General features: G+C 41.1%; 1 protein-coding gene across 1 annotated transcript in view; it reads left to right on the forward strand.

The window, feature by feature from the left end:
* The window catches only part of CSMD1 (CUB and Sushi multiple domains 1), a 2,556,145-nt gene that overhangs the window by 2,151,014 nt on the left and 377,706 nt on the right, over positions 1-27,425 (forward strand). Inside the window, exons 34-36 of the mRNA XM_075598211.1 lie at positions 18,686-18,889; positions 20,323-20,447; positions 21,393-21,489. Coding sequence (XP_075454326.1) covers positions 18,686-18,889; positions 20,323-20,447; positions 21,393-21,489 — 426 coding nt within the window. The remainder of the gene's footprint in view (positions 1-18,685; positions 18,890-20,322; positions 20,448-21,392; positions 21,490-27,425) is intronic.

The following is a 27,425-nucleotide window of genomic DNA, read 5'->3' on the forward strand; positions in this document are numbered from 1 at the left end:
TGCATCTGTGAAAAATACATTCAACTGCGTTTTGTGTGAAGTGGGTTTTTTGCTTACAATTAAGGCGGATTCAGCAGTGAAAGGATATGGAAGTCAGTCCACGTGGTGTGGGGATTTGGTTAGTGTGTAAATGTACATTCTGTGTTACAGTAGTTTGGCTATATTAAATGGGCTACGCTACGCATGCGTTTAGTGTCAAGCAGGCCATAGTGTGTATGCTAAAAGGGGCACTGTCTAGAGCAGTCCTTCACAACATGCGGCCCGCAGGGGCACCCCTTCAACACCCCCCCCCCCCCTTCCCTGGTAGGGAAAGAAGGAGCGCGATCCAGCAATCTGTGTGAATGTGCTCTCTCTTCTAATCCCCCTAACCCCTTTCCCCCTCAGCCTGCTCCAGCAGGGGGACGCGCTCCAGCAGTGTAGCGCGACCCTGAACTTCCGGGTCTGCTGCTAGAGCGCGCTTCCCTCACGCTTCACCCTGCCACCATTAGTTTTAGTTGCCGCCGCCGCCACCCACCACCACCACCCACCACCTCCTCCTCTGTTGCCGCCGCCGACTCTGTTGCCGCCGCCAACATCAGGTAGGCATGGGGGGGGTAGTTCATTCATGCGGGGGGGTTGAGAAGGGGGGCTGCTGACATGGGATGCTGACTTCGGGGGGGGGGGATGCTGACATGGGATGATTAGGAAATAGTTAATTTGAATTAAAGTATTTTAAATGTAATTTTGTTTCAAGTAAACATCGTAAATAAATGTGTTATTTTGAATAATAAATGCTGTTTTACCCATGCTGCCCGACTCTGTTTTCCTTGTGAGGTGCAGGGGGGGGGAGAGGGATGTGAGGTGCAGGGTGGGGGGGGGTGGGATGTGTGTGGTGTGCAAGGGTGTATTGTGTGTTTGATGTGGAGGGGGAGTATTGTCTGTTTGATGTGGAGGGGGAGTATTGTGTGTTTGATGTGGAGGGGGAGTATTGTGTGTTTGATGTGGAGGGGGAGTATTGTGTGTTTGATGTGGAGGGGGAGTATTATGTGTGTGGGTGAGGGGGAGAGATGGGGGTATGAGAGATAGATGGGGAGTATCGTAAAGGTTGATAGTGAGGGGTTCTGGGGAAGATATGATGATGATGATGATGAGAGGTGCTGGAGGAGAGATGATGATGATGATGATGATGATGATGATGATTTTACCTGTGCGGCCCAATTTTTTTTCCCTTGGAGCAGCTCGGACCTTCTCACTTTACGAGTTGTGCAGGCCTGGTCTAGAGACAACAGGAGGCCGGTGACCCCGGCAATATTAGAAGGACTAGTCCAAGTGACGAAACGAGTCTGTTTTTCAGTCTTTGAGGCGAGATTTTTTTAATGCAGCTTTCACCCTGGGAATCTTCGGGGTAGGGGAGCTAGTCTGCACCACTAAGAAAGGGGGAGGAGGTTTGCAGGCGAGGGACGTGGTGCTCAGGTCCGGCTCTCTGCAGCTATGCATTCGCTAGCTTAAAACCAGGTTTACTCAGGGCAGACGGGGTCCACATGTCGGATATCGGGATAGAATTTTTTAACAACAGTTTGCAGGAGGGCTTGGAAAGGGTCTTGGCGGGTTTGGCGGTACAGGCATAGTTTAAGGGAGGAGTTAAATAGGCCCATTGTGGCGGCTCTTGGGGGGTAGGTGCTTACTCTCGCAAGACTGGGTGCTGGGCTGTTTGAGCCGTGGGGGAATACGAGTGGGCAGGGTCATTTAGACATGACTTCGAGAGCACGCTCTCGAAGAGGAAATGAGGAGAGTGGTTCAGGGACTGGCTGACTGTCCCCTCCTTTCAAATGAGCACTCTGGTAGGGAGTGGCATTTACCCCATTAAGGATTTGTTATAAATAAATATCCAGAGCCTTCTATACCCCCAGTTCCGGTTTCCTGTCGTTATTTGTATGTTCCATGTGGGTTTCGGGTGGGGGGTGAGGGGAGCCACCTGGCAGCCTTCCTGGTCAAGCGGCCATCAGTGGGGGGCTGGCCGCCTCCTCTTTGGCCCACATCCACACCTCCCTCTCCTATCCAGGGAAGAGGGATACATGGGGCCTATTTAAGGCCCTGCCGGCGATGCTCGCTGTCCTGTTCGCTGTCCACCCGCAATTTCCCACCCACCCATCCCCTTACAAAAGAGTAGTGCAGGGCACTCATATTACCAATTGGCAGCGAACTGTCAGCAGTGCCATTCTACATTGCCGAGGTCAGGGTTTGAGAGGTGCGGATCGTCGAGGTTAGCTGGGGTCAGGAGTAGAGAAGAGAGGAGTCCAATAGAAAGTAGGGGTCAGGAATGGAGAGCTAGGAACAACAAGACAAGACTTCGGAAGCAAACAGCAGGGAACACTACAAAACTTAGGTTTATGCTCAGCCAATGTGCCAGTGGCACAGCTGAGCATATAAAGGGAAGGACGGCCAATGAAGTGGAAGATAGTGTGGAGGTTTTAACATTGGTGACCCTCATTGGCTGCTCTGTTGAGTGTGGGAAGGTGCCTAGTAGGATTGTAGCTGGCACGTCTCCTGTGCATGCTGGTCACGCTCTGCGTGTGTATGTTGTGCTCCGTTTACGGAGCAGCGTGGGCGGAGTTGGAGTCATCAAGACCCAAGCGGGAGGCATGCACTCGCGCCGTGGGCAGTCACCGGAGCGGAGGGAGCAGGACCGGCGATGGGAGCGAGGGAAAGGAACCCCCGGCAGCGGCAGGAAGTAAGTGGGGAGCGCGCCGAGGGCGGCGTGACTCACCGATCCTTACATTTTTATTGTATGTGTTATTGATGTCTCTTTGTTTTGTTACAGTGGGGTGTTGATACTTTAATTAAAATGGAAGTAACAAAGTTCCTAGCAGAAGGAGTCGTTGACCATTTTGCCTTTGTCGTGGCGGCTCTTGGGGGATAGGTGCATGTTCTTGCCAGACTGGGAGCTCGGTTGTTTGAGCCCAGGGGGAGTACGAGTGGGCAGGGTCACTTAGACATGACTTCGAGAGCCCACTCGCGAAGGGGACACATGGTCAGCGGTTCAAGGGCCGGCTGATTGTCCCGTACCCCTCCTATCAAATGAGAGCTCTGGCAGAGAGTGGCATTTACCACATTAAGTATTTGTTATAAATAAATAGTCACTGCTTTTATATCTCCAGTTCCAGTTTCCTGTCGTTATTTGTACGTTCCACGTGGGTTCTGGGCGGGGAGGAGAGGGGAGCCACCTGTCAGCTTCCCTGGTCATGCTAACCCGCTGCAAATTTACAAATTCCTTTCATCCACTGATCTGTCTCATGAAGGCAGGTTTTTTTTCTCCTATCACTGAAAATCCTAATTTGTTTGTTGAGAAATTGGTTTTAGGGGATTGGGCATATGATTTCAACATTAAGTTGAGTAAAGGGTATTGAAATATGTTAAATACCACGAGACCTCCAGTAGTTACATAAAGACCAACACTTTTACCTTTTAACCAATCAAGGAGTTTAAGATAAACAAAGATCCCTGACAGTCAATAAATCCAGATAATGTGAAACATTTACAAAATGGCCTTGGTTGTAAGTGACTGAATATTGCAAAGGGCAGCTATAATATAATTTCTATCTAACTTTAAAAAAATCATGCTTGTTAGTATACAAAAGGTCTCAATGGCATAAATCCAATTTGAATATTTTATTTCCTCCATCTGCTCTTCTTTTTCAGATAGTCTTTCCTCTGCATCTAATGATTGCAGAGCTCCCCAGTTTATGCATCCACTTTTTTATATGGATTATCAATGGTCTAAGAGCATTTGCATGTTACAGCCTGTAATGTGTCTTCTGACCTACGCAAAATAAATATAACATGGTAATAGGCTGCAATCCACTGCATATAGCCATAGTGTCGTATGCATTGTCTTTGTGAAAGGGTTCCATAGGTCAGAGGCATGCGTCATTATCACCTTATACAGAGATGGCTAAAGAGAAAGCAAATGAACTCTGGATCAATAAGTAAAGATATAGGATAAAGTATCTGTTGCCTACATTTAGCAGAGGTTGAACTTTATGGACGTACATATTTTTTCAACCACATCTACTATGTAACTACTATGTAACTTTAAGGAGATGAAAATATAAAGAAGAAAAAAAGAACACAAAAATTAAAGAGGCTAGAAGAATCTTGAAAGAATAGAGGGACATAATCTTAATTCAAGATAACATTGTGATTTGACACTTAATAACATTGTGCTTGACAATTTTTTTATTTTGTTTCATATAGTTTTATTAGATTTTCCAGATTGTACACAATAACAACAGAAAACAATAATAATAAAAATAATGTTAACACAACTATTATTAATAATAGTAAATATAGTACAAATAATAATAATGATAACAATAATTAACAGACAAAATTATCAAGTGAAATTAAATGCCGCGGGATCGCGTGAGGCCCCTGCAACACTTCACTTACCGGATTCAACTGGCTGCGACGCGTCGCCATGGCAAAGCAGCATCAAATGACATGATGTCACATGAACCCGCAGCGTCATTTGACTCGGATACAAGGTAGGGAAGGGGATGCGAGAGTGGGACAAGAAGACAGGGGGCGCAGCAGGAAAAGTTTGCTCTCCCCTGTTCTAACCTATATATATATTTAAATTTGAGTGGGTCGTCAGTGATACCCCCAATTAAAAGCCCTCTTTGTAGATCAGCACAGACCCAGGAAGGGTCTTCACCAGTCATAAACCCAGTATCTTGTATTTTTAAGACAAATGGTAATCACATTATTAATGAAGCACCAGATTGATTAAAATACTTAGGGGCCTATTCTACAGTATAAGCCTTCATAACCCAGTGGATCTCTTTGCTGTTATGTGCAATTAATTATGTGCAATTAAAGCTTTTGCACTTACCTGAAATCCAGTCCCGGTCTGCATCTTTTTCACAAGGCAGCTGCACCGTCTCATCTCATCTGTTCATAATCCCTTTATCGAGGCATTTTCACTCAAAATGCTTACTGCTATTTTGTAAGGATACAAAAGGAAAAAATGGGGGAGCACAGGTAAATAGGAATAACAAATTAGGTCCAGGTATGTTAGTCTCTGAAACAATAGACGTGGGGATGTTAAAGTGTATAATACTTTAAACACTTACACGGCCTTGTGCAAATGCTGTCGCATCAAGTTTTCTTTTGGTCTTCTCCGCTTCTCTTGTGTTGTTTTTTCTTTTTTCTCCGTCTGTACACTTCTACTCTTCTTTCTTCAATGCGTTGTCACCCTCGGAATAAATGAATGAATATATGAATAATGGGAGATGATAGATAATAATAACAGAACTGTGACTCTAAAATTATATAAAAAAGCAGAAAAGACTGCAATCACTCATACGGACAAGTGTGAGTGCAGTCTTGGGGGAGGTTTCTTTATCCTCTGCAAATACAAAAGTCCCTCAAATGTAGGCACTTTGTTAAACTGAATAAACAGTGGGAATTGGAAGTGAAAATGATAAATAAATACTATTACTCACACGGCCAAGTGTGAGCGCACACTTGGATTGGTTTCTTGATGTTCCTCCTATGAGTTCCAATCAGTGATCCAAAATTCCAGAGATTTCTGCCACAGGATATTATGGACAAGGATGAGACTCTTACACTGGGTGAAAGGCCATGGTCATTATTTAAAACTAAGTAGAGCAATAAAACAATAAAACAATAAGAAATGCTTAGAACTAAAAGAGTTAGAAGCACTACAAACAGGTTAGCAGCCAGTCCCTTAGGAAGATAGTACAGGGCGCGTGGTGCGCAGCTAACTGTGTCCACGTCCGGACACAGTGCTGTGCCTCCGTTGTCCCACTCCGGACGGTGGCCGTGAATGTTCAAAAAACTAGGGGGTTTCGAGCTATGCGTTTCGCCCTTTCTTGGGCTTCCTCAGGCTCCGTCTCATCTCATCTGTTCATAACCACTTTATCAAGGCCTTTTCACTCAAAATGCTTACTGCTATTTTGTAAGCCTCGATAAGTGGGCAATAAAGGCATAAATTGACAAATTTTTCAGCCGTCCATAACAGAACGCCGGGTGACCGGCAATAAGCCACATACAGGCAGGTTCCGAAACGCGTGTAATTCTAGTAGCCTTGTTAATTTTATCGAGGCTAATCGCAGCTCTAGAATGGCGAGTTTCTCCCAAAATCCTCATGCCAGAAAATGTTGGCGTGAGGCTGGTGAGAAACTGCAGAGAAGGAGGTGAGAGAGAACTTTTCCTGCATCGGATTGATGTCAGGTGTCTCTGGAGCTGATACCCAGTAATATCAGCATTGGAGGCCCCCGGCATGAATTCCATAAAATAAAAATGCATTTACAGGCAACTTCATTATTTTAGGGGCGGACCGCTAAGGCAATGAATGGGTTAACTACCAGTGCCATGCTTATTGTGGGTAGCGGGGGGTGGGTGAATGTGGTATTTGGCCCTTAGTGGGTGTTTAGGCCTTGCAGGGGGATTGCGGGGGAGTTTACCCCTTCATTACCTTAGAGGTTAATACCGCTAAGGTAATGAAGGGGTTAACTTCACCTGTAACCCCCCCACGTGGCCTAAACATCCATTCTATGGCTACTACCCCATCACCAATCCCTCTACATACAATAAACAAAAATAAACAAAACAACCATACTACCTACCTCCTCTACCCCAAACAACCCCCCACAACACATACAACACATTTATGGGCAAAATAACTATTATCTGCTCCAGAGATCCCCTGCTCATCTACACTAGTATTAAAATTTATATTAAAATATTTCGATCGCTGTTGAGATATGCGCAGGGAGAGGTGGCTCTCTGTGCAGCTCTCTCTGCAGCTGGAACAAATCGCCGGGTAAGCCCTTTTGAGAGAGGCGATCCTCACTTCGCCGGCTACTCGCCCATTTTGGGTATTTTGCTATCACAGGTAATTGAGGCTTTCTGAATACCGTGATAGCAACACTAAACAACTGGTGGCGTAATCATAAGCGATTTTTTTAGGAAGACGTATAGAATAGGCCCCTTAATATCTCATGTTATTATCATGACATCTCCCTTGTTAATATAAGCAAATAGGCTGGTTTACACTCCAGTCTCCATGCTCACATGAATACCGCCTTCACCTTGGCATGATAGACCATCCATATCGTCCCAGTCAGTAATCCACATCCCTACTGGTTATCTCTTTCTAACTGTCTCTTCCTTAGACTGTCTCTTAGGCTCTTTATCTCTCTCTGAGAGCCTTGCTTTCTTCCTTACAGTCTCTCTTCCTCTCTTGCTGTCTCTTGGTCCTGCTCTCTTGCTCTGGCAGTCCATCTTTCTCTGTACTGTCTCTCACTCTCTTTCTTTTTCTGGCTGGCTGTCTCTTGGTCTCTGCATCACTGCCTCTTGCCCATTATTGTCTCTATCTCTCTCTTTCCCAATCTCTCTATCTCTTCCCTCTACTGACTGTCTCTCTGCCTCGCTATTGTTTTTTCTTTTGCTGTCTCTATCTCTCCCAGGCTCTCTCTTCCCTTAGCTGGCTGTCTCCCTGCCTCACCCTCAGCAGTCAGGCCTGTGCTGATATATCATTATTTCCCATGTCCTGAAATACTGTCATATCCAAGGTTATGGGCTGCAATTGAAAACCTCCACTATCCCCCTCTTTGGGACAGTCCCCCTTCAGCACTTCCTCTGAGTCCCTTGGGATGAAAGGCTGTAATGGGAAGCTCTCTCTACCCCACACTTTGATACTATCTCCCTTGGATACCCCCCTGGTGTCTTCTGTGATGATGGGCTATATTGGGAAACTATCTTCCCCCCCTCACTAAACCCTCTGCTGGGGCAGGGAGTATTAGGGGGAGGGGAAGGAGTAAGGGGAGGGGAGTTGTGAGGGAAAAGAGGGGGAGAGGTAAGGGGAGAGAGGTAGTGAGGGTGGGGGGGGAAGTGAGGGAATGCGAGAAAGGGAATGGAGACAGATCATTGACAGAAATGTCTCACAAAGAGTATGTTTCTAACAGTTCAATTGAATATATACCAACATAAATTGTTAACAGTTTAACTGTTTGTTTTGTCATTCGTATATTCAGTCAAGACTTTTTAAACGTCCAAAGAGGTTTGTTTTCTCTAAGTTGTACACTTTTCAGCAGTACCTGGTATATGGGAGGGTTGGGTCTTATGTTATTTCCATGGGGATAAATAGTACAAATGTCTCACCAGGGAATATGAAAATTAGAATTCAAAAGAGGTGTGTTTGGGATCAGACACGTGCATTTTAATTTTCTACTCCAGTAACCTCTCTGGGAAAGACCTTTTTGTTTTATCCTTTTAGTTTTACACAATGTTCTGCATTTATTGTAATTGAATGTTCTTGTAATAATCTTTTTTTGTAATCTAAAGCAATGTATTTTTAAATATTAAAACAATCTTTAATAAGTATTGCTTTGGGGCTCTGAATGAACTGTTAAACGCTGTGTAGAGAATATGTACATTTTACACATAGTTACATAGTTACATAGTTATATAGTAGATGAGGTTGAAAAAAGACTTCCGTCCATCAGGTTCAACCTATGCTAAATTTAGACAACAGATACTTTATCCTATATCTATACTTATTGATCCAGAGGAAGGCAAACAAAAAACCCAATTAAGGGGAAAAATGAATTCCTTCCTGACTCCAAGAATTGGCAATCGGATTAATCCCTGGATCAACATCCTTCCCATGTATACATATTTGGTACAGTAGCGGCATACTTTATTCTTACCAATGCCGGCGGCATGCCGGGATCTACTCCGGCTGGCGCCAGTCTAGACCGCGCGCTGCCGCGTTTCCTCCATGCACCCCCCCTCCACTTCGGGTGCATTTTTGTCCCCCTTCCCGACCCCGAACCCGGCTCCTGCTCTGCCCCTCTGCTTCCCCGCACCCCCGCTTACCTCACTTTAAACTCCAGGGGTGTCGGGGGAAGCCGGGGAAGCCGGGCGCGCACGTGACTGTGACGTCACAGTGCGCCGCAACAAGCCGCGTCACCACGCTTCCCGCACGCATCCTGCTGTGCGGGAAGTGTAAGAATAAATAATGTCGCTACTGTATATAACTGTATAACTTTCCCATCTAAAAAGATGTCCAACTTTTTTTTGAACAAATCTCTTGTATCTGTCATCACAGTCTCCATGGGTAATGAATTCCACATTTTAACTGCCCTTACTGTAAAGAACCCTTTCCTTTGTTGCTGGTGAAATTTCCTTTCCTCCAACCTTAAGGGATGGCCCTGAGTCCTTTGTACTGCCCGTGGGATGAATAGTTCTTTTGAAAGCTCCTTGTATTGTCCCTGAATATATTTGTTTATAGTTATCATATCCCCTCTTAGACGCCTCTTTTCTAATGTAAATAAATCTAATTTAGCTAGCCTCTCCTCATAAGTTAGAATGTCCATCCCCTTTATTAATTTGGTGGCTCTTCTCTGCACTCTCTCTAGTTCCACGATGTCTTTTCTTAGGATTGGTGCCCAAAATTGTACTCCATATTCAAGGTGTGGTCTTACTAATGCTTTGTAAAGGGGCATAATTATTACACAGATTTGTGTTTTAAGTGCATTGTTTTTTCTTTAAGGAACAGGGATTTGGGATCCTTGCAGACAGTATATATATAGGATATTAGGCAGCAACATTATAATACAGGATATTAGGCAGCTTTCTGTCAAATTTAGATCAGAGTGCAGTCAGAAAGTAAATGTGATCCATCCCATAGCTTCACAGTTACTGAGGCTGGTGGATAGGAAAGTCAGACCAGCATTCACAATGGTTCTAATTCCACTAACCTGCTCTCCTAGTTGAACAGGTATTTATGGCAGTTAGGTTTGCTGCATCAGTCTCTCTCCTAGAACCTGTGACTACGCAGCTCCCTGCATTCATTTCAAGGAGGACACCCCCTTCAAGTATGTCCAGAAGGATTGCCTGGACTCTCTTGGGACTGAGTTCCCACAAATACAGATAAGGACAACTAATTATTCCTATTGTACGTTACAATGTGCTTTGTTTAAAACTGGAAATTGGAGATAGCTAGCTAGCTAGTGTGTTAGTTAGATAGGGTTTTATAGTTGGCCTCCCTACCGTGGAGTAGGCTTTAATTTTATTTGGTTTGGCTTTGGTTTTTCCTTAAAGTGCAGTTTGCCTGATTTACAGTGTATTGTCTGTCATTTATATGAAGCATAAACCACTAAAGGTAAAGGACGGAGTTCCTCAAATATATATCCGTTAAAAGTTGCACTCCCCTACTGGGACAGAATAAAAACAGGCAAAAGCCTGAATGATAGAATATTGTGCGTTCTCTTTGTTAATCCTAGAAGACTGTGCCATAAAGAGCGCGAACAGACTAAGCCATAAAGAGCGCATGTATATATGTATGTATATATATATATATATATATATATATATATATATATATATAATATACATTTTTTCATATTTCTTTGGTGGTGGCAGTGAATAGATAATATTGAAATCGAGTAAGAGGTTAATATTAACTATTTGGAAGTACTTTGCGGAGGAGGAAGGTGAGCTGGCAAGAGTAGCCGTGTATTTTATCTCTGGTTGCATATCTAAGTCACGTGCTGTTCGTGACAGATGGTATAGAGAGATGGAGTGAGGGGAGATATTGTTAATTTGACAGACTTTTGTGAAGGTGAAAAGTGGGTCAGCTAGAGAGCTGTGTATTAACCCTTGTCCCGCATGCAGGTCATGTGCTCACAGGTGTGCCATATGTGACATACATCTTCTGACTTTTATTTTACACTTTACAGCAAAAGTAATCTGAAATGCAGTTCTGTGCAATACACTACTATCTCTTATTGCAAAAAAACCTACGCCCTTTCATTTGGCAATATGGATAATACCAAAAACTTATATAATTGAGATAATGAATATCACAAGTTTTCTACATTATCCCTAGAAGTTTATCCATATTTCTACATTCACTGATATTGTTAACATGAAATGAAAGACTCTTTACAGTATGTTTGCAGGTGGCGATATAATTTACATACAAATATGATATAAATAAACAGCCATATACCATCGGAAAATATTTTAGCAATCCTGGAGAAATGGATGAACAATCTACAGTACCACACAGTTTGCATTCTTTTTTTTTTTTTTTTTTTTTAACATTCTTTAAAAATTGATATATAATTCTTACAATTTCCAAAAAGGACCATTATGGAAATATCATTACAAGCATTAGCACCGTGTAAGTCAAATTCAAATTTTCTAGATGAACACATGTAATGTTTTTAATCTCTCGAATACATAAATACTGAGTTGTGATTTTAGAAATTCATCAAGGTAATAGAAAGAATAGTGTGTCCAAAAACACTGTCATAATTCACTGTTATTGCCAACTGAGAAATACTTGCTGTCATCTGAAGGCGAGATATTTAAGTAAGATTACCATATTTTAGGATTTAAACTAGCACGCATGATTGTTTTTTCATATCATTGTGGATAGTATATATTCTGTAGTTGTTATTTTAACTCATGCAATTCTGGATGAGGCTTGCAAAAAATAGAATAGATTAATTTATCAATGTATTAATAATTTGTTTTTGCCAACTGAGACTTAATTTGTATTGAGCAAGGCCATATTACAGTATAAAATCACTTGCCAATTTCCAATAACTTTTTCATTATAAACAACTTTTATGTTTTCTGTATATGCCTTTGTACCCAATGTTTTCCACTGTTTACTTTTGGAGAGCAAAAGTAAATTACATGCATATGAGTAATTATTGCGGGCTAAAATAAGTGGTGTAATGGGAGGTTGAATGCGCACTAGAGAAATAAAATAATAATCCAGCAACTTTGTAGGTAGTAGTGTGATATTTCATTTATACGCTCACTTAAAGTCAATACCCCTTAGCATGTGCCAAGTTCAGATGGTATTAAATATAAAGTCTTATACTGTAAGAGTTCATCATGCCAAGACTCAGGAAATTCTTTATCCATTAAATGTTTCTATAAATATCTGATAAATACAGGTAGAAAGCTTTAAACATTAATAAGTCTGTGTTATCTTAGTGGGTCATGATCACTTTCTTAGGATAAACACACATACAATCCATAGCACAATGAGGGTTCGACCCAACTGTAGGTAATGTAGAAAGTCAGACAATCATGATATTAAGAAAATTATACCAGGTCAAATATCTAAGGTGTGTAAGGAGTATAGAGGTGCTAGGCTGCTAGGCTAACACATTCTATAAAATGTGGGACAGAAAAGGTACTGTATATGTTGCCCTAATGTGTCGTGATCCAGTATCTTGATTCCATTGCTTTTTGAGTCTGGAAGTTGAATGTATTAAAGTTTACACTTAACATCTTTAAATGTACTGTGTATATGCGTCATTTCTACTGTACTGCCACAATGGACTTGAAAGATTGGTCTTTGGTTCTTTGGCCGTAAAGTGTTTGCATCACTACACAAATGGCAAAAAGTGCATCTAAGGCCCGGATACATCAAGCTGCTGTAACCTAAAAAGGTGGTATTATCACTAAAAAAGTGCTTTATTTTTTATTGTGTAATACATCAACATTGCATCGCCAAAAATAAAACACTTTGGGCCTCATACAGAGAGCAGCGCTATTTAAAATTGGAGAGGGGAATAAAAAGAAGCTTTAATGGAGAGTTTTTTTCTCCATATGCAGATAGGTCCGAAAACTGCATTTAGAATCCTTTCTGCATATGGAGAGTTTCAACCAGCGATATGAGCGCTGTTGAAACGTGTTGAAAAAAAAACGCGTTTTTTTTTTTTCCTCCCCCACCGGCTGCCGACCTCCAGCTTCTTGCCAAATTTTTTTGGCGGAGTTAAATAGAGAATTTCTCTCCATGTTATTGGCGCGATCAGCCACTAGATGGCGATCGCGCCTTTCTGAATATGGATATTTTTTCAACAGGGGAGATTTAGGTTCTCGCCGGTAGAAAGGCGTGTTTAAAAAAAAAAATGGCGCGTTTTCCCTAGCTCGCCATTTTCACCTGTTTTTAGCGCGATTTTAGCGGGAAAATGGCGAGATTTCAAATAGCGCTGCTCTCTGCATGAGGCCCTTTATTGTATCCTCTAAAAATATCAGATCTGATTAAAAAAGTGGCAAAATACCGCATTGTTTGGTAAAAATGGATATTCATCACGTTCCAATATTTATTGGAATGGGATTGACGGTAGAAAGACCACAAATAATGTATCCCCTACTTCTGGCTGACATTATCCCTATAATTTCTATCAATATAAGGGCCAATAAATAGCCATTATATATATATATATATATATATATCTTACACCAAAAATGAATACCGCATCAACTACCAATAAATAATGCTGTGTCTAAACCTTCCTAAATCAGAGAAATAAATCTGAAAAAGTAATTACAGAGAAAACATAAATTGCTAGGTGGTGCTAGAGGAAAATAATGAATATAAAAACACAGAGAAAAGAAACCTTTTAAAGAGCACTCAGACATATGTTAGCAAAAAATAGAAAGGGTAATTTTATTAATCAAAAAATAACAGACATACAAACAACTAACTGAAGAACCAGAAATGAAAAGAAAATATAGAATGAAAAATAAATAATTAAATGATATGCAATTAAATAGACCCAAAAATGTATAATAAAATATCCTAAAGTGGTAGCATCTTTGCGGGAACAAAATTCCCACAATGAAGCAAACCAGATTGGCCGGTCACATGAAAAAAACTAGGATACAAAATATCATAGGTCTACACAAAAAAAAAAAAAAAAAACCCATACAAACATACAAAAAAACCATCATATGTGCTGTGCCATGACAGTATATAGGTTAACAACAATATGTCAGCCTATTTCCACTAATAAGATTATATTCTTATATTCTTATATATATATATATATATATAGGCAAGATGAGCAAAACCATTATGAAAATATGATAAAATAGTAAAGATATAACATTACAGTACACATTAACTCCTTAGTAATCCACAGGCCAACTAGTCATGATTTCCATGACTAACTGGGCAACAGATTGGTTAATAAAAGCATAACACTACATTACCTACCCCCTTGGTGACCTTATTAGATCATAAAGCATTGCCATGCTATGCTTTAGTGACAGTAAGGTAAGTAATGGGTTTACCCTTTCCGCCACCCCACTCCCTCTGAGAGGCTTATCAACCCACCCAAGGCAACTACTCCCATCACCCACCCTCATGGCCCCCCCCAAAAAAATACCTACCTCCCTCTAAACAAAGGCCCAATATCTAATCCAATATAGTAGTTATGGGCATTAACCACACAAAAAAAACATATAAAACAAAAGCAGCAATACCGTAAAAATACATTTCAAATACTTTTAAACCATTAAAGCATTGATTGTCATTGTGGCTACCTATGCCCTCTCAATGGGGGCCTAGATACCCACATTGTCAATCAATGGTAAGCTAGAATGTACAATACTAAAATAAATTAATTACTGCTAAGTTGGTGAAGGGGTTAATCCCCATGCCAGCTCGCCCCCCCCCCCCAGGCAAGCTCCCCCCTACAGTAATGGGCAATAGCCCTAATAGCCAAATGTGGCTAATAGGACTTTTGCACAGTTAAATGCATACCAAAAGACATTTAATCAAATATACATTACAAGAAATAACATCATAAAAAATAATCCATTAAATCCATTAATTGTAATTGTGGCTACCTAAGTCCTCAACGGGGGTCTAGGTAGCCACATTTGTAATCAATGTATACACTAAATATATAAAATTATTACTTACCCATGCCAGGATGAAGGACGTCTTCCACATCCTCAGGGAAATCTGCAGATAAATTTAAACAAGGGCCGATGCAAAACCAATAAACCAATAAACAATCCCAGCCCGAGCAAAACCAATAAACAATCCCAGCCCGATAACCAATTAAAATAAAACCATACAAAATAATCTCTGCCCGATGGATCAAAAATAAACAAAAAACACCCAATCAAAAACAATAAATCCAATGCCCGATTACACAAAAAATGAAAATCAGATCAAATACTGTAGATCCAGAATTCAAGGCCTTATTTCAATCAGATGGCATTTTGGGTGAATGGTGAGGGATCCTCAACTTGACCCGAAGTAACAGATTTGCTTTTGATTAAAAAACAGTGAGTAGTTGTTGATTCTTTTTATTTTCTTGATTTCTTATTTTCTTATTTCTTCTCTTCTTTCATATTTTTACTCATCTTCTTCTTGTCAAATGAGACATTCCAGGAAAGTCTCATTTGACAGAAAGAAGACAACAAGCCTTCTGGAAGAAGAAAGAAGAGAAGATAGAAAAAGAAATCAAGAACAGAATAAAGAACTACTTACTGGAGACTGTTCTTAAATTAACAGAGGACCCATTGCTTTGGGTCAATTTGAGGATCCATCAACCTTGATCTCGGAAGCTGTCTGATTGGGCCTGAATCTATTCTACCTGATTTTTTTATTTTTTTTGGTGCCATAGGCATGAGATTTTTTGTTAATGATTGTTTCGTTTGTGTGCGTCTTTGTGTGGTGTGTGTGTGCGCGCAATCATTGAAGGGATTATTTTGTATGCTTTTTGTGTTTTTATTGTTATTGGCCATAGTGCTGGGTTTATTTTTTGGTTTTATTTTTATGATTGCGCATCAGCACTTTATTGCATTCATCGGCGGGTGCCCCTGGGGATGAGGAGAATGAGCCTTCATCAAGTCAGGGGTAAGTATTACTTTTTTTATTTAAGGTGTACATTGATTGCCAATGTGGCTATCTAGGCCTCCGTTGAAGGTGTAGGTAACCACAGTGACAATCAATAGATTTAATGGCACTTATTTTCTATGGTTTTATTATTTATTGTAATGTATATTTGCTTGAATGTTTTTTGGTATGCGTTTAAATGACAAAAGTCCCATTTATTTACCATGAAGTAATACATTGAGAGTTACGTCTCGTTTTCAAGTATGTCCTTGGCATAGAGTTAAGATGACAGACAATACATGGTTACAAATACAGTTACAGATGCAGCCACGAGTATTAGAACTCTTGTCTGGGAAATTATAGGCAATCTTACAGTAAATGCCTCAACATTGCCGCAATATTGCTGCAACATTGCCTCAACTTTTCTGCGAGATTCTTAATGGCCCATCGTATTAACACAGCTGGGGTCCCAACAGTCCCATTCAAACTGAATTGCAGGGACCCCCGCTGTGTTAATCCAATGGGCCATTAGGAATCTCACAAAAATGTTGAGGCAATGTTGAGGCATTTGTTATGAGACTGCCCCCGAATCTCCCAGAATCTCCAAGGTAAGTGTTCTAATACTGGTGGCTGCATCTGTACATAAGTGAACAGGGTATACAGTACATACAAGACTTAGCATGCAAAGTTAGAGATAATATATATTATAGGGATATGTAACAGTTACAGATCAAATTAAAATGTGAGACAGCTTTAGTTTTGAAAGAACTTAGACTGGTGGTGGCTGTGAGAGTCTCCGGTAGATTGTTCCAGTTTTGGGGTGCACGGTAAGAGAAGGAGGAGCCGGACACTTTGCTGAACCTTGGAAACATGGACAGTCTTTTGTAGTCAGAACTCAGATGATAAGTGCTGCATGTGGTAGGGGAGAGGCGCTTGTTCAGATAGATGGGTATCTTGCCCCGAAAGTATTTGATGGCAAGACAGGAAAGATTAACTTTGCACCTAGACTCAAGTGATGACCAATCTAGTTATTTGAGCATTTTGCAGTGATGTGTGTTGTAGTTGCATTGGAGGACAAAACGGTATATTGAATTGTAGAGGGTATCAAGTTTGGTAATGTGGGTTTGGGGTGCCAAGCCGTAAACTATGTCCCCATAGTCGATAATAGGCATTAGTATCTGCTGTGCAATATGCTTTCTCACCAGCAGACTTAGGGAGGATTTGTTCCTGTTAAGTACACCTAGTTTTGGATGTCAGGGTATCAATGAGCATCCCGAATGTTAAATGGGAGTCAAAACATACTGGATGCCCAAGTATTTAAAACTAGTAACAGGGTGGTGTTAGCGTTGGTTCTGATCTGGAGCTCAGTCATTGGAAGCTCTAGAAATGTTGCCTCAGTCAAAAATACCATTGTTACAGTCTTACCAGTGTTTAAAACAGTTTGTTTTGGGAAATCCAATTTTCAAGTCTAAAAATGTCAGATTGAAGTATGTTCTGGGGCCCCTCAGTGTAAAAATCTTAGAGTCTTTCGGAATATTCTCTCTCTCAAGGTCGGAGAGGCTAGGGCAGTGTGCATATAGGATTGTGTCATCTGCATACATGTGTATTGAAGCTCCCTTACAAGCTATAGGATGATTATTGGTTAACACTGAGGGGCCCCAGAACAGAGCCTTGTGGGACAACACAGATGATATCCAACGGGTTGGAGTTCGAGCCTAAGATAGACACATGTTGGGATCTACCTGATAAGTAGGAATGAAGCCAGTTTAAAGCATGCATCCCTATTCCAGAGCACCAGAGTTTAAGCAGGATAACATGATCAACGGTATCAAAAGCTTTTTCAAAATCTAGGAATATTGCACCACATGTGGCTAATAGGACTATAGCCCATTAATGTGGGAGGGTAATCTTGTTGGGGTTAGTGGGGTGGGTGATGGGATAGTTGCCCCAGAGTGGGTGGTTAGGTCTCTGGGGGGTGAGGGGGAAGTAGTGGAGGGATTATCCCCTTCATTGCCTTAGCGGTTATCAACTAAGGCAATGAAGGTAGGGGGTCTAATGTATTGTAATATTGAACATTTATTTAAAAAAAATATTCTAGCTTTCCATTGAGTGCCAATGTGGCTTTCTTGGCCAACCATTTAGAATGCTTAGGTAGCTACAGTGACAATCAATGATTTTAAGGTTAACATTTATTTGAAAGGTTTTTTTTCAATGTACAGTAATACTGCTTTTTGTATACAGTACATGTTTATTTTGGGGGGCTACTGCACAAAACCACTATTAGTCACATTTGGCTAATAGGGATATTGGGCATTAGTCTAGGGGGTGTAGTTTTGTTTGGGATGGTAAGGGGGTGGGTGATTGGGGTACAGTAGTTGTCCTTGGTGAGTGGTATATCCTCCTGCGGTTGGAGGGAGGGTTTATCCCTTAATTACCTTGCAGTTAGTAAAGCATTGCATGGCAATGGCTTACTAGCCACTAACGAGGCCAAAGGGTTTAGGTAGTGTTTTTATTTTTAATGTATTAACCCCTGTGGTGCCTGTGGTATACCTTGGTAACTACAAGCATCAAATGGGTGCATGTTTTTCTATCATAGGATTTTGTAATAATAGAAATAGAAATAATATTGCGATTTTGGCCCGAATATCGCACCTGGTAAATTATTACTACAATGTAAATAAATAACAACTTAAAATTGCGGTAATAACGTAGTAATCATTTTTTTTTCACCAGGTGCAATATTAACAGAGTTTGATGTATCTGGGCATAAATATGTTTTTCATTTTCTTAAATGCTTACTCTAAATATATGGCATTGAGCAATAACATGTCAAATACTACTGTACAACTGTTATATATACTATTCACCATATTATCAATCAGTAAGAAGATTGACATTGCTTAACTTTAGTGCAATGTTGAAATAATTTTAGAATTTACAATATATTATTTCCTTTGCAATTTTGTGAAACATATGACATAATATTTCTCTTCATGTTATGTATCTCTTATGTAGCTGTTCCACGCACTAGCGACACACAATGTAGCTCTGTTCCTGAGCCCAGATACGGTAGAAGGACTGGCACTGAGTTTTCAGCAGGCTCTGTAGTTCGATTTGAATGCAACCCTGGCTATTTCCTTCAAGGATCTAAGGCAATCCGTTGTCATATGGTACCAAATGCATTAGCTCAATGGAATTATACTGTACCAAGCTGTTTAGGTAAGTAGACATGCAATGATCTTTTCATGTCATATTAGTTTAGTCGATTAATTGAACTGTTCTTTTTTGTCATTGTTATTTAAGTAATAATCCCAACAGAATAGGAAATTAGTGGCCAATAATCCCATGTCTGGAAGAGTTGAAGGCCTGAGGCAAAGCCAACACACATCTCCCTATACACACACACACACACACACTGCAGTCCCAATTTCACTCACTCCCACACACACACTGGAGCCCCCAATCTCCCATAACACACGCTACAGCCCCTCCTTACCACACACACATTGTCCCACTATTCTCTCCCCCACCCCTACACACACCTACAGACACTTTACATATCCCTCTCCACACACACAGAACAGCCCTCTCTTGTACTATATTTACACACACAGTAACTCTCCTATCTCCTCCATCTCTGTCGTGTGCAGAGCTCTCTCACACACACACACACACACACACAAGCAGTGAAAGGGGAGCAGTCAGTGTCTGGCTACTGCTGCTACCAGTGCCTCCCCTCCACTGCTGAACTCACCATATCAGGGGTGCGAAAACTGGGGGGAGCAAAACATTTTCTAGGGGGGGTGGTTACAGAGGCCCTGCACTCTTTCCCACAGCACTTAAATTAAAGCAAGGCATGAGGCCTCTGTAACTCCCTTACCTGCTCCCTTCCGGCTCTTCAGCGATGTGTCGCCATGGCAACACAGTATTAAATGATGCCGTGGTGACATGTGACATGACGCGTCGCAATGACAAGGCACGTCAAGTGACGCTGCCGGTCATGTGGCATCACATGACCTGCGGCGTCATTTGACGCCGGGTCCTAAGTGGGGGAGGTGCGAGCGATGGGGCTGCCAGGCATGGGGGCACAGCACAGGAATTTTGCGCACCCCTGCACTCTATGACAAAAGCTGAAGCTCTGAAAGCTGATTGGCTAGAATTCAGAACTTGGCAAGGTGCCACAAATTCCTGGCCGGATGAATAATAGGATATCAACCAATGAGCTTTCAGAATTGAAGGGACTATCTATATCAATAATTGTTGTTACAGGTATTCTTACCATCAAGGGGATAGTTAACATACTATAATATTTATTATATATTGGGGAGAGAGGTTGGACCAGATAATAGTGCAAATGTCTACAGTAAGTTCAAGGTATACAGGGTACAGAAGCCCATGAGATTTGAGCTACTTCATAAATGGTTCTTTTGATAGGCATTCCATAAAGTGAGTAACTGGACAAGAATCCTACATTTTACATTTAATCTATAATGTTTTATAACATATTTTTATCCTTATAGAGTACTCAAGATAAATCAGTTTTTAATTTGTAATTGCTTCAGAAGTCACTGTTATCATACGATCATTTTACTTTAATTAATTTTTTTAACACTGTTTAAATTAAATCACATCTTAAAACAATTGTTTTGCAGTTCCCTGTAGTAGAAATTTTACAGAGAGGAGAGGAACAATATTGTCACCTGGTTATCCTGAGCCATATGGTAATAGTTTGAACTGTGTTTGGAAGATCATTGTCACTGAAGGATCAGGAATTCAGGCAAGTACATTTTGTAGTTTGAGGGTTCAGTAAGAGTATCTGAAAACGGAGACAGCATTGTTTGTACAGTGTCTATAACTCATGAAAAAAGCACATCTCTCTCAACCACCATGTTGAAAACGAAATTACACAAACCTTAATGGAAACAAAATCTGTTGTGAAAAGTGTAGATTCATGAAAGTGTGATACTGTAACAGTGCAAAAGTGATGCACCATGTAATTGATTTTCTTGATGAGTTCCATGCCATTCTTATGCATCTAAAATCATTTCCAGCATGGGAAAGAAAACCATACAGCATTTTAAAAAGGGGCCTAATTCTGAGGATCTTTTTCTTGCAGCGCAGTATTTTTTGTCCATTAATAAGTAATTATGAGGATTTGTTTTCTGTACCTATTGTTTAAAAAAATATCACTCCACACAGCTGTTTTAATCTTATTTATATATCTAATTTTTTCACTACACTTTTTCAAAATACCAAATAAATACTATTAAAACGAACAATCTGCAATTTAAACTTTCTTGCAAATCTATGAAATTATTTCCTACCTTCTGTGAAAGGTAAAGTTTGTTCTTTAGCCCATCATTTTGTGTTTCAAGTTGGAGAGGAATGTACCTAATAACAGATTATTTAACCCCCTTGATGGTTATTTTGCAACAGTAATTATACTATTTCTAGTGGTCATTGTTTTCGATTGGTCATTATAATAATAGTGTCATTGTTAAGTATAATAACGTTATGCTCCGTCTTTCAATTCTCTATATGTTGTAGTTGTGATAGTTATTGTTGGATATACATTAAGATTGAATACAGTAGTGTCTCGTAATTCAGTCACTATGATTGTGTGTATAACAAAGTTTATTGCAGATATAGTATTGGACATATAAATAAATACTTAAAATCGTATAGTACACTCTATTGTATTCAGTGGCTTTTTCTTTTCCAGATACAAGTTATAAGTTTTGCCACCGAGCACAACTGGGATTCTCTTGAGATATATGATGGTTCTGATATGACTGCACCAAGACTTGGGAGTTTTTCTGGTAGGTCTTTTCATTAATTAATTTTGTTATTCTGTGTCTATAGTAAAAAAAAAATTGTAAGCAAATACTGACTTTCGGAGTTAGTAATAATGTTTTTATAGGTACTGTACAGTATTTTCACTAAGGTGCAGAATTCATTATCACTCATTTAGGACCATTGCAGTCAGGTTACTATAAAAAGCAACAGCTGCAATAGAACTTTAGTGAATATACAGTACATCTAAAAAGGTAACTGTTCCCATTATATTTATGTGCACTATTTTACTCCTAGTTAGGATGTAAACTTTATTAGCAAGTGCAATTTATGATTGGAGATGTGCAAATGTTTTGTATGCTTAGCCAAACTCTTATTTCACCCATTTTAAATGACAGAAAAGTTTGTTTTAATACATACTGTAGAGGTACCTTTGCACCAAGTTCACCTAACAATAAAAGTCTATGGGCACTGCATTTATCATTAGTTTAAATCAAGTTTGCTTTTGACATTCAAAATTTGTTAATTTTGCTAAATGTGCGTAAGGTAGAGACAATAAATAGGGAACACCTCCACCAACACCCTCATTGTCCTAACACATCTCTCTATACTCTGCATTCCTTCTCTCCTCTCATAGAATTCAAATTGTCTAAGCTACCGTCCTCCTCTCCTTCAACTATGGGCAACCTATTCCATTTCATCTTATCCAACTTTTTACATCCACCCTGCTCCCTATCCCTCTGCTTTGAAATATGCAAAAGTAACACGTGATTGAAAACAACAACCTCAGGCTCATTACCACAAGATTGGTGTAAAGCAGACATGGTGACTATATTTAAAAAGGGAGTTAGATCACAACTGGAGAATTACAGACCTGTAAGCCTAACCTCAATATTGGGGTAGTTACTTGAAGGTTTAATATGGGATAATATTCAGGAATACCTAATGGAAAACAAAATTATTAGTAATATTCAGCATGGATTTATGAAGGATAGATCATGCCAAACTAACCGTATTTGTTTCTTTGAGGAGGGAAGTAGGATTTTTGACCAGGGTAATGCAGTTGATGTGGTCTAATTAGATTTTGCAAAGGCTTTTGATACCGTTCCACACAAGGTTAGTGTACAAAATAAAGCAAATTTGACTCAGTAAAAATATTTGCACGTTGATTTAAAACTAGTTGAAGGATAAACAACAGAAAGTTGTCATAAATTGAACTTTTTCAAGTCCGGCTAAAGGTTGTGAGTGGAGTACCTCAGAGATCGGTACTGGGACCCCTGCTTTTTAACTTGTTTATTAATTACTTTGAGTTTGGCATAGAGAGAAAAGTCTCCATCTTTGCTAATGTCACTAAATTATGGATGGTAGTCGAATCAGAGCAGGATGTCAATCTCCAGAAGGACTCGTAGAGACTGGAAACTTGGGCAGGTAAATGGCAGAGGACGTTTAATACAGTTAAATGTTTGGTTATGCATTTGGGAAACAAAAATATACAGTCAACTTACAAATGAAATGGGGAACAATTAGGAATATCTTTGGTGGAGAAGGATTTAGCGGTGCTTGTAGATAGCAGGCTTAGCAATAGTGCCCAAAGTCATGCAGTATACTGTAGCTGCAAAAGCAAATAAGATCTTATCTTGCATTAAACAGGGTGTAACATGGACTTATCACTGGTTGCGAGAAACTTCCTCTAAATGCAGCAATGTGCTGGTTAATTGCACACAGGCAATCAACCAGAATCCACCTGGCTGATTAGGACTCTTAGAAAAGCCTAATGTGAGAAACGGGAGAGAGATTCCTTAGCTCACAATTAGGTTGACACAGGAAAGCAGAGAAACTGGCACACAGACACTGTCTTGAACACAAAGGTGTGTTGAGATCAAGACACCCAGAGACCTATATTTCCTGGATACAGATAACCCAGAGACTGACATAGAGGGCCATCTGCTTAAGGTACCCCCTGAGACTTTGGGGTGATATGAGGGTAATGGGAATATCCCTCCAGTCTTGCAAATAGGGTCTGGAGAAATAAGGTAGCCCTTACAAGGGGATATGGGTTTGTAATGTTACTGTTTTTGTATGTTTTGCCTGTGTAGGCGGACGCAAGGGAGACTGGTTATGGTGAAATTAAATAAGGCTTTTATTGCGCATGTTTCCTTAACATCAGGAAACCATCCAAACAAGGGGTAAACAAAGCTTCTATTCAGTTGGGAGTATTTCTAGTGAAATACTATGCAATCCACAACTCCCTTTAGATAAGCATGTCTCCCAGCCCCAAACATATAACATGAAATGAACAGATATAAAAAGTCTTATAAATGAAAGTCTTATCGGTTAGCTGGGCTGCTGTAGGGGAAGCTTCTCTGCTCTCTTGGAATCGCACCCTTCTGTGCACAGGAAATATCAGGCTCCAGGTTAGAATCTTGTCCCCTTTGTCTTGTGGTCAGCTTGTCACTCAAGACATCTGTCCTTCCTTGGTTCAGCCCAGTTGTGGACTAAGGAATCTCTGCTCTGTCTCCAAGTACAGCTCAGGTGTGAGCTAAGGAGTCTCACTTCCTATCTCAAAAGACAGCCTTTTCTAAGCAATCTAATCAGGCAGGTGGTGGTTGTTAATTGACTACCAGCAGTTAACCACCACACTGCTGGATTAGAGGCACATTACCTGAACAGGGATAACTCCCCTGTTACATACCTCCCCTGTTTGTGGGAAGCTCGGGCTTGCCACGGCCAAAGCCCATCCTTCCACTCTCATTCTAGATATCTCTGTGACTTGAATGAGCGTGGATGGAGGAAGAGAACCCTCAGTTCCGCTGGGATTGGAGCCCTTTCTCCAGTTTATTCGTGTCTCCTCCCGAAGGTGCTTGAGATCAGCACTCCTCAGTCGCTCGAGGGGGACTTTTTCTAAGTATAGTCTTTTTGCTATGTGCGCGGTCATGAGATTTCCCTCGCATCGGGTGCTCGTCTTATTGTAGGCAGACTCTATGGCAGTAGTTGCAGAGCGTTTAAAAACAGCCCTTTGAATTTTCTGCTCTTGAAGCTGTCTCTCTGCCCTTTTCCCATTCAATGGGGTTGCTAGTTCAGCTTCTTTGGGATTAAGTTGTAATTCCACACTCACTTCCAGAGAATGTCCCATCTTTTCAGCTTCATCAGATAAGGATTCTTCTGGTTTTGATTCAGCACGTGTACCTTCTTTTATTGCCTGTTGGGTGGCTGAAGATTTTGCTAGTGCTTGTTTAGGTGGTTCAATTTTTGCAACCTTGTCTTTCAGACGAGCGGTATTCCCAGCTCTTACTGTACCCTTGTCTTCATGGGTTTTTGTGGCTGTGGGACACTGACGCTTAGTCAGGGTCAATATTTGTCCTTGTAGAACTTTCATCTCATCCGCGTGAGATCCCTGTTTTTTGAGTGCGACTTGCAAGTCTCTTCTCAGGGAATGTATCTGCACGCTTTGCTTTCTCTGAGCTTTCTTCCACATTTTTATTGCATTGTGAAGCACTATGAATTTCTTTGCTCGGGCCACAGTTACATGTTTTAGTTTCTGGACCTTCTTGTGCTCCCTTTTGTGCCGGGTCACCTGGGTTCTAAGCTTGGCCTCTAGCGCTGCTTTGGTGATGCTCAGGGTTGCCTTCAGTTTCTCATGCTGCTTTGCGGGGACATACTGGGTAATCAGACATTCCTGCAGCACTTGAATTTCTTTAACAGCCTGCAGATTGTCTTCCTGTAGAGTTCGCTGCTTCTCCCCGGCCTTCTCGAGGTGCGTACGCAGACCTTGCAGTTGGTTCTGCAGTCGGTGCTCTGCTTCAAACTTCTCACCTTCCAAAAGTCTATTTATTTCTTTAAGCTCGTGCAGCTTTCATTCTTTTCCTTGACGTCGTTTGTCAAATGAAAATTTTCTTCTTTGAGTTTTAAGTTTTTTCTTTTTAATCTTAAATTTTCTCCTTTTTCAGTCTCTGTACTATTCAGGGCCTCCTTGCAGTCCTCCTTCCATTTACGCACATCTGCTTTGAGAATGACAGTCTCCTGGCGTGAGACTTCCTTCTCTAGGTTGAGGGTCTGAAGCTCCTTCTGAGAGACTTGGAGATCTGTATTAAGATTGACAATCGTTTCTTTAGAAATGTCCAGCTCCTCAGTGAGACTGTAGTTCCTTTCTGGAAACTTCCAGGTCTGTGCGACAGCTGTTGGTCTCATGATGTGAGGCATCCAGTGCTCTGCGGAGTGTATTAACCTCTTTCTGAGATATGTCTACGTCTGTCCGGACACTGTTGACCTCCTGTTGTGAGGCATTCAGCTCTATGCGAAGAGTGTGAACCTCTTGCTGGAAGACTGCCATCTGCTTCAGTGCCTCCTCATATTTCCGCTTCAGCTTAGCCATCATTATATCAGATTGGCTCTGCTTTTCATCCATGGTGGAAATAGTAGCGTTTGCAGTATCTAGCTCAGTCTTGATATCGTCCAATTCTGTCCTGGCCAAAGAGTACATTGTGAGCACATCTTTCTGTAGCTTCACGTTATTTTCCAGGAGCCGATCACAGTCACGCCTGTAATTTTTCAGGGCATCCTCAGGGCTGGTCAAGGGATCGACACTCACTGGTTCCGGCTCTGCTTCCCTTGGATGGTTGGTTGGGGGTTCCTCACTATTGGCACCGGACAGACACTTCTTTGGGGTGCACGACTTCTGCCTTGGGCCCTCTGGATATTCGGTTAACCGCGGTACGAATTCTCCATTTTCTCTAGGCTGCAGGGCATCTCGGTCCCCCTTTTTCTCCACAGGATCTGCGGACGTGTCTGTTCATTCCACGGTAAGTGAAGAACCGCTTTTCTTTTTCTTTTTTCGCCTTTTGTTTTGGATGACACCATCCCCTCAGGCATACTGGGGTCTCCATCTTCATTCGAAATTTTAGCAGCGTCACTGGATCCACCTGGCTTTTCTTGCAACTGTAACAGCTGACGGAAATATTCGGTGATCCATTGCTCCCGCTCTTTCTCCTGCCGATCATATTTGTCATCATAGGGAGCGGTCTTTCCGGTTCGTACCGAGTTCAGGCACCCCCACCATTCTTGGGGTGCTTTGTGGGTGTGACTCGGTTTGGGTTCCCCATAAGAGATGTCTTCCTCCTCATCATTACAGGAACGCTGCATCTTGTCCTCCATTTTGGGGCTATCAGGTGTAATTTTCTTCCTGACCTCAGGAGGCACTATTGCAGCTGTTGCCACTGTATTTGCTAGAACCCCCAATTGTGGTAGTCCTACAGGTGGGCCTATTTTGCTTGTAGAGGTCGTAGCTCTCACAGGCATCTTTGTAGACTTTTTTTTTTCTCTCTTGGGTAAGTTTACAATATCAGCAGTACTGTGCACACATTTTCTCTCATCAGGTATACAGGATGTGCAGTTGCTAGGTAAAAAAGTCTATTTGCTTTACACCATTTACTTGCTAGATTAATCTCTCATTAGGTATGCTGGATGTGCAGTTGCTAGGTAAAAATTTATGTTTGCTTTACACCATTTACTTGCTAGGTAAATCTCTCTGCTTCAGCCAAATAATGTGATTTTCTGCTTGAGTTCAGTCTCAACTTTGGGTATTATGACATTCACTCTTCACAATTTGGGATACCTTTTACACAGCTCAGCAATTACTTTTTTTTTTTTTTTAGTAGGCAATTTTACCCTCAGCACTTGTTTACTGAAAATTCCCCTGCTTCAGCACAGTCTTGCATCAATTTTCATATTTTTCTGCGTATACTCCATTCTCAACTGGTAGTCCTATGCGGTGTGGCAGCCTTTACTTGCAGAAGCAGTACCGCTCGTGGGTTACCATCTGTATTCACTGCTTCAGCTAAACATTTGAAAACAACAAACGCCTATCTCTTTAAGGGCTAACTCACTTCTTGAACCCTGACTATGGCTGGAAGGCAAACCCCCTATTTCAATGACCATATTACACTTTATTGTGATAGGCAAATAA

Source organism: Ascaphus truei, chromosome 4, assembly GCF_040206685.1.
Source record: "Ascaphus truei isolate aAscTru1 chromosome 4, aAscTru1.hap1, whole genome shotgun sequence".
Lineage (NCBI taxonomy): Eukaryota > Metazoa > Chordata > Amphibia > Anura > Ascaphidae > Ascaphus > Ascaphus truei.